This window comes from Dermacentor albipictus, chromosome 1 (genome assembly GCF_038994185.2).
Source record: "Dermacentor albipictus isolate Rhodes 1998 colony chromosome 1, USDA_Dalb.pri_finalv2, whole genome shotgun sequence".
Classification (NCBI taxonomy): domain Eukaryota; kingdom Metazoa; phylum Arthropoda; class Arachnida; order Ixodida; family Ixodidae; genus Dermacentor; species Dermacentor albipictus.
Window position 1 is genome coordinate 461,242,271 of NC_091821.1, and position 8,473 is coordinate 461,250,743.

General features: G+C 43.3%; 1 protein-coding gene across 1 annotated transcript; it reads left to right on the top strand.

Moving 5' to 3' along the window:
• The first annotated feature begins 306 nt into the window (after positions 1-306).
• LOC135902825 (uncharacterized) lies at positions 307-6,873 on the top strand. The gene is made up of 3 exons (XM_070531395.1): positions 307-575; positions 840-1,159; positions 6,833-6,873. The coding sequence occupies exons 1-3, from the start codon at positions 307-309 to the stop codon at positions 6,871-6,873; spliced, it is 630 nt and encodes a 209-aa protein (XP_070387496.1).
• Positions 6,874-8,473: the final 1,600 nt, after the last annotated feature.

Below are 8,473 nucleotides of genomic sequence, written 5' to 3' on the forward strand. Positions count from 1 at the left end.
GCATTCGCGGATGATTTAACCATTATAATAAAAGGAACATCCAAAAGAAATCTTCAAGATAAAGCAACCGAAACTTTAAACATAATACATGAATGGGGTAAACAGAAAAACATAGAATTCAATACGGCAAAAACGGAATTCATGATATTAAAAGGAAAGTATTCAAAAAGTCCTCCAATACTTAAGTTAGGAAATGAAAAAATCAAAATGGTGCAACAAATGAAAATATTGGGATTAATAATAGATGAAAAACTTTCTTTCATACCACATTTAGATTATATAAAAGAGAAGCTAACTAACCTAACAATGGGTTTAAATAAGTTTACAGGCAATAATAGAGGAATTAAAAACAAACAACTTCGCGAAATATATGTAAGAGGAACCGAAAGAATAATAACATACGCAGCACCAGTATGGTACAAATGCACCAACAATCTTCTTAAAAGATTAAAATCAACACAAAGAAAACCCTTATTATCAATAACTAAGGCGTACAAAACTGTATCCAATAATGCATTAAATGTTTTAGCAAATTTGCCACCAGTTCATTTAAAAATAGAAAAGGAAATAGAAATGCACAAGATTATCAACAATGGAAAAGAATTTCTTTGGAACAATAAAGTATTCGATCGTACCAAAATAACACACAAAATCGATAAATGGGAAACTCATCCCACTAAGAAAGATAAATTCTGCTTTAATAAGAATCCAACTCAAGAGGCCGAATATGATATTTTTACAGATGGTTCCTCTAATGAACACGGAGCTGGATCAGCTTTCGTAGTCATAAAATCAGGAAAAATAATAGACACTAAGCAATACTCCTTGCCAAATTACAGCAATAATTTCGAAGCAGAAGCAGTAGCTATTACAAAAGCATTAGAATATATAACTCTCCAGAATAACTCAGCTAGCTATCAAATTTTAACCGATAGTCTATCTACATTGCAGGGAATTAGCAACCCAGACAACTTAAACCCATATATATACCAAATTAAAGAAACAATTAGAAAAGTAAACAAGAACCATAAAATAATATTAACGTTTATAAAAGGACATAGTGGAAATATTGGAAATGAATATGCAGACGACCTAGCTAAAAAAGCCATCCGATACGGGGAAGAAATAGATCTCCCCATATCCAAAAAGTTTATTAATAGTCAGTTATATAAACAAATATATATAAAATGGAATATTGTATGGAATCAAGAACCCAACCTTTATAAAAGCTATATTAAGGAATGGATCAAAAATATTACGGAAATTCCAACCTTATTTTTGGCAAATCATAATAGTTCACAATTCATGACAGGCCATGGCCGGTTTCCACACCACCTCCAGAGGTTCAGAATTAGACAAAATAGAACATGTACTTGCGGAGAGGAGGCAAACTCCTTCGAACATTACTTAGAGAAATGCGAAATAACTAGGAATTACCGCGATAAATTAAAAATGAAATTTGGACATGAATACAGCAAGAAAAAAGTGGAAATTCTAGGGGATGGGGAAGCACTTGGTATTTTGGAGGAGATGGTAGAAGAGATAAATAGTAAAATCTAAAAAAAATGGTTTAGTTGGTTTGTAAAACCAAATAAAATAAATAAATAAATAAACCGAATATATTATTGGTTAAGAACAAAAAATCTAGAAAATAAACAAATAGACTAAAAGCACTTAGCACATGTAAGCGATAAAAGCCCAATAAAAGTCCAAAAGGACATATTTTCAAGTTAAAATCAACCTCCCATCCTAATAAACAACCATACTTCAGACCAATCATTCAGGCAGAAAAAAAAATGGAACCATCACCTGACATCTTCGGTATGACGGCCAAGCTATCACCGAGGAATAATTCTCTACTCGGTAAGACGGCTCGGCTACCACCGAACAGTCAACAACCCTGATACCTTGAAACGGTAAGACGGCTGCGGCCACCACCGAAGTAAAGGCATATACAGGAATGAAAAAGATTATATGAAAGTTTTCAAAACGGAACGAAAAGGAAAACAGATCTGACATCATCGGTAAGACGACCAACGCTACCACCGAAGCAGAAAACATCAACTGCATCTTTCGGTATGACGGCGTTGGTTAGCACCGAACTCAGATGAACACCAACTGTTGAGTCCTCAATTGAAAAGGTAAGACGGCCACGGCTACCACCTGAGTAAAGAGAGGCTCACAGAAACTAAACCATCCCATATAAACAGTTGACTAATGTCAGAACTGAATGCCAATGAGTTCAACTGCCTTCTCAATGGTCTACCAAACTGGATGGAGGGAGGTAAAGTCACAGGGCAGAATTAACCCTTTGGGCGGAGTGCCCATACTCCATACTTCATTGTGCTGTAATAAACAAATTAATCTCCTCCAAATCCGACCTTCCCAGTTCTCTTAGAACTATGGCACATTAACACTTAAACTAGTAGTTATTATTCAACAACAGAGAAAATAAATGAAGAACGCAAGAAAATAATAGTAATAAAAAAAAATCAGAAAACATATATAAGCGTAGTACGAGTACGTACATGCGAAATGTACACATGAGTAGACATGTCAAATCTATATGATATATATATATATATACATAGTACATAGTTATATCATATAACAAACCAAACTAAATACTTTGAGGAAAAGAAAAAAAAATAAATAAAATAAAAAAGGCAGTGAAGGAATTAGTTCAGATATTAGGTTTTACAATCGGTATCATTTAATTCAGCAGTAAAAACAATCTGGACTTCTGTAGGCTGTGGAAACCGGTAGAGAGAGAAAAAAAAAGCAAAATTTGTATTTCACCCTGGAAAGAAGACGCCAGAAGAAAGAAGATAACGACAAGACACGACGGACAGAAGATAACCGGCAAGACAAGAGGACACAAGCAATTGACGACGAAAAAGAAAATATTGTAAGTCAAGAAAAGACAACAAAGAAATTAACATTGTATAAGTATGCATGCAATTTACGGAACAGAAGAAGAGCAATTGTACGTCAAGACAGACAATGTTGATAATATGTATTGTATTCATGAATAATAAATCCCGCAACCATCCGTTCCCTTGGCCGTGGTTCCCCTTGTGGTAGACTCTCCCCCCCCATTTTTTTCTATACAAAATTATTTGACCACGTCATTTTCATTTATTTTTCTAATTTGGCAGCCTGCAATACTTCGGTGCAGCAGGCAGGGCTTAGTTTCCTATTTTAATTATTTTACTTTTACTAATTTTTATTGCCCAACACAACCCTTATGTCACCCTCTATTCAACAATCACGCGTATCGCTCTTGCTTTGTTACTTCAAATTTCTTTGTTTAGACTGATCTAGGGACCAGGAAAGGGATTCGGTACGTAGTCAGCAGGTCTGTATGCTCGAGGAACGAGTTGCGGCCGGAGAAAACGCCAGTAGCGTTAAACGTTTCCTTTTGCTTCATTATTTCCTCGAGTGACGGCTCGCCGCGACGCTGGCAGATCCTCGGAAGCACATACCCGCGATATGGGTTAGATAAGATGAAAAACGAAATAATTCCAAACAGTGCCTCTCATCGGACCCTGAAATAGCCGGTAAAACCATAAACAATATGATTGTCACTCGTTACCTCCTGGCTTTTTCTCAGGGCGGCGAACGTGTACATTAAATTCGCAGTTACGGTCGCGCCGCGCAATCCGAAACCGGTACTTGGAAGCCGCAAGAAATGCCCCGCATTGAGACACCTCCTCCTAACACACTCACGACCATACACACAGCGCTCATCAATTTAGGACCACGAAAAAACCCGGTTACGAGCGTGCGCATGATCGCTAAGGCGGTGCACAAAAAAAGCGACCCTCTTTGCGGGCGCAACCCGGTCAGCACCGACCTTCACGACCGCGTAATACCCGCCCATTTCTTTCCGCGGTCGTGGAACCATATTTGCCCGCTGTGTTCTTTCCGTCGTATAGCAGTCTCTCATTAAGCTCGAACGGGCCATATTCAAGCAGCATCTCCGCAACTATGGAATCGAAGCGATCCAATACCTTCTCCACTATAACCTCTGCGTGCGCCATTCATCCGCGTTGGGATGGCAGGAAAAGGTCAGGCGTGCTATATAGGCGGCTGTTGCTGCCTCCGACGCAACGTTACGTCGACCGCTCGCTCGCGTGGCTTATTCAATCGACGCCCATCGGCGTTGCACGCGTCTTCCTGCCGTGCGCTCGGGTGAGTAGAAGGGAGGGGGGTTTACGGTCACGTTTCTGTCGGCGCTGCCGGCACGGCAGTGGTGCGCATCCGCGCGTGTGTTCGTTGTGTTTGCGTGCTATGCGAGCGTAGCTTGTCGGCGTCGTATTCGTGAGGGGGCGTAACATGTATCAGTGGCGGCGTGCCGTCGACGCTGAGCGGTCGGAGTGCCTCGCTGACGGCGCTGGAAGATTATGCCTCCGTGCGCCTGTTCCGCGGCCAAGGAACGACGTGTAATGAACGGGCCGACTGCTTTCGGTTTGCAGAAGAGAGAGATAAGAAAAGAAGAAACGGAGCTGATTCCCAGCACACCGCGATCGGCGGGTTCGTACACAACGGACCTGTTTCACATCGGCAGGCGGTGGCAGCGGCGGTAAAAGCGTACGCGCTGTAGTTATAGCGCCCCAGAAGCGTCTTTGTGCAGCTGATGCCGCAGGGCTGCCGCCGCCGATGTTCTTTACTCCAGAAAAGAGCGCATTACGTCGTTTTCTTTTTCTCTCGATCTCTCTCGCTCTCTCTCTACCCTTGGCATTGTAAACACAAATTTCTGTAACGCGTCTATGTCGGCATCCTAGCAGGAGCTCAGACAGCCAACGTTCTCAACTACTCCGGAGTTCTACGGCCTGTATATAAGGAAGTCTGTAGCGCAAAGCACAAGATAATTGCGTGTATTGTCGAAGCGCACTGCGAGCCTTTCCTAAAGTAGGCGTGAATTTTTTCACAAACAGATGACTAACTTTGCTGAAATCTAGACGTTCCAGTATTCGCAAACATCTAGGGCGTGAAGAAAGACTGCCAACTTTCACCAATCGTTACATTACAATGAGTAATGTTGCAAGCGTGCATACAACATGCCGGAGCAAAAACAAAAAAGAAAGAAAAAAAAAACATGGTTTTGCTATCAAAACTATAAAGTGCCATTTCCAGTTATTTCCAGCTGGAGGAGCTAAATCCAGTTGAAAATCTGGTTGGAAACCTGTTTACAGCTGGAAATTCACAACCACTTTTCATGTGGGTAGGCAGTACTATGGACTACGCAGACTCTGCTACAGAGCGAGAACCCGCTGTCGTTGCTTAGTGGCTTCGGTGTTGCGCACTTAAGCACAAGGTCGCGGGATCAAATACCGGCCTCGGCGACCGCAGTTTGCTAGGGGCAAATGCAAAGATGCCACTTTACTTAGATTTAGGTGCACGTTAAGGAAGCCCAGGTGGTAAGGATTAATCTGGAGTCCCGTAGTGCGGCGTGCCTCATAATTAGATCGTGGTTGTGGCACGTAAAACCCCATAATTTAACTTTAATTTAACATAGCGAGATATAAAGGAGATGGCTGCACTACCATCGTGTTCTATGCAGACAAAGCAAAATACTTAGAGAAACGTAGACTCTACTGTCGTGTTTTATCTATAAAAAAACAAGTACAGTGGAAGTGGTCAATTCTTCGATACTTAGTTGGCAAAGGATGCTTTTCAAAACAACGAACACAGGTGAAGAAATGATACGTCAACGTAGCCCTACGTTCCTTCTCGCTACACTAGGTCAATGTGTTTGCAAGGAGTACATCTTGAGTATAAGCAATAGATCGTAAACCAAGGGGAACAGTTGTACGGCATCTCACACAATGACTAAATAAACGCCTTTATTTTTATACTAAATAAATGAGCACAAAAAGCATTAGCTAATGCCTCAAGGCCTAGAAGGTAATTAGTATAATGGAATATTCCTTAATGCTCCAACAACGCGATAGACTCCAGTAAAAGAGCTTGCGGTTCGATGTCTGCCAGTCATTATAGGTTTCTCGTTTTGAACTACGGAGAGACTGCGCCAGCGAGGGCTGCGGCCTCTGGGAGGCCACTTAAAGGTCAGCATTCCCCCAAAATGCCTTACAAATGTAATGTGGTTTCAACGCAACAGCAAGTGCCTGCTCGGAGTGAAGCGACAAGGTCTGCTTGAAACAGTGGTAGCTGGATCGACACCTAAGAAAAGGGCGGCTACGATAACGGTGACAAAAACGTCGATGGTGGTAGCACGACGACAGTACGACGGCAACATTGAGAGGTAACAATGGCCCCGACGAAGTCGAACAGACGACATGGAGGCCACACCGATGCCGGCACAACTGCAGCATGACGACAGTGGTACGACGGCCTAAATGCAGCTTACCTGGGATCAGTGTTTGGGAAAAGTGGGAACCACATTTTCGTTGTTTGGATGCATGGTGGACAAAAAAGCACAACTTTACACGAATGGAGAAATTTGAAAAGAACACCATGTACTGCATGATTTATGTTTTGTGAAAATGTCGCTGGGGCTGCCAGTTTAAGGTTTCGAGGAACTGTTTCTTGATCTTGTTGCAAACTGTGGTGTGACCTTGTATATGTCGTATCGCAGGCTGTGCTTCCTTGAAATGCCAGTGAACTCCATGTGGCTGCTCTGTAATCTTAATTTACATCACTTGCAGTGGCACTTATGTTTGCCTAGACGTACAATGGCTACTTTGAACTTTACGGGAACTACGTGTTAGTGAATTTGAAGTATTCGCATTTTTCCTTAATAGTCTATCTCACTTGTTTGTTTCTTCAAGCCCGCGTATCATTTCTGCGAGCTGCTTGCCCTTTTTAGACGGACTAGAGCATGTGACTCATGATGCCAAGCTCTCGTAAACACAAATTTCATGATAATAACAAACAGCAGAAAAAAACGGACAAAATTTTGCATTCAGACTTATTTCCTTACGTACAGCAAAGCAGCAAAAGCTCCGTGACGATTCCTTGACCTTATAGTAGATAGAGCTGGTGTTGTTACAGGCCGTATGTACTTTTAATTACATCCTTGCACGGTATACTCAGTGAGTTAAGATAAATTCAGACATCCCGTCATTAATGTAATTGAGAAGCTCGCGTCTTCAAAATAAATGTCCCCAACATATTGAATGCAATGTCTTCCTTGCTAAGTTAACGCATGCGACTTCGTTGCGTGGACACGTTGGAGAGCATTCAAGCTCAAGCATTGTGCACAAGCTTTGTCCTGCAACGCTGCTCGCCAACCAGTAGCACAACAGTGGAAGCTTGTGCTTGTACTCTCGATGTATACTTGCTCTGCGAGCCACTTCGAGTGCACCTTCGCTTGTTGGCCCTACACAGGGACCGTCATTTATCATCGCTCGCTGCCACCCACCCTGATTGCAGCTTTTCAAGGACTACATCGCTCTATCCGAATATTTTACCATCGAGACTCCCTCCTGGCAGCATTCCGAGAACACCTCCTTCAGTCCAGTGTAAACTTTTGCCTACACTGCAGATCCCTATAGAATAAGAAAAAAAATGGCTGTGGCTCAGCTAAGGTTAAGCCCAGGATGCGAAGCATACTAGCCTTTATTTTAGTTGTTGAACCACTGTTCAGCCTGGTGAACTGCTGTTGCTTGGTTATATTTGGTTTGGCTAGACGAAGAAACAACTCATGCGTTACTCTGCTTCGCCTTCAAGAGTGGAACGCGACAGCGTTCCCATCGACCCGCCTAGGGGTGTAAGACAATGGGCTACAGCGGAGCGACTACGCGCCCCGCATTGGACGCGGTGAGCGTCGAGCAACGCAGCGTTCGACGCGGCAACGGAATGTGCGCCTGAGCAAGCGACGCACGCCTGAGCCTTAGAAACAGCTCGTTTCTAAGGCAACACCGCATTCACTAGAGGCGCTTTTGTACCGCTTTGAAGCATCGTACTCGTGGCTCAGTGGTAGCGTCTCCGTCTCACACTCCGGAGACCCTGGTTCGATTCCCACCCAGTCCATCTTGCAAGAGTTGAGCCAAAGCCACCTAGAAAATCAGTCTCTGTAGCACGCCGCAACCTTCGCGTCTCATTTCAACGAGCAGCTCTGACTCCAGGAGGCGTCTCACCTCGTGAGTGTCTAGCAGAGGCAAGCGCAGCTGCTTATATACCACCGCGACGCCGCGAGCGATGGCGCGAGTTGGAGCCCCATTTCTCCTCTGTCGTGACGTCACGGTGTCACGTGGTATTGAAGGCGACACCGCCGCGCCTGAGAAGCTGGGTTGAGCTCTCGTAATATGCTTCGCATAAAAGAAGTCATCCCTTCCATCCAATGGCCTCAAGCAACTTACCCTGTTTCCCATTTATGCAGTGCACGAAAGTAGTGCGCACCGGTATACTGATGGGTGTGTCACGCCATATTCCTCCAATGCAGCCTTTGTCATCCGACGAGTGATAATAGTTCGATGGTTTAAGCTAGATCTTAGGTCAACATCAA

Excerpts from the sequence above, each read along its gene's own strand:
- LOC135902825 (XM_070531395.1), top strand. The coding sequence starts at position 307 with ATGGGTTTAAATAAGTTTACAGGCAATAATAGAGGAATTAAAAACAAA. Across the intron at positions 576-839 it reads ATAGAAAAGGAAATAGAAAT|CAATAATTTCGAAGCAGAAG; the intron begins GCACAAGATTAT and ends GCCAAATTACAG. Across the intron at positions 1,160-6,832 it reads ATCCAAAAAGTTTATTAATA|ACGGACTAGAGCATGTGACT; the intron begins GTCAGTTATATA and ends TGCCCTTTTTAG.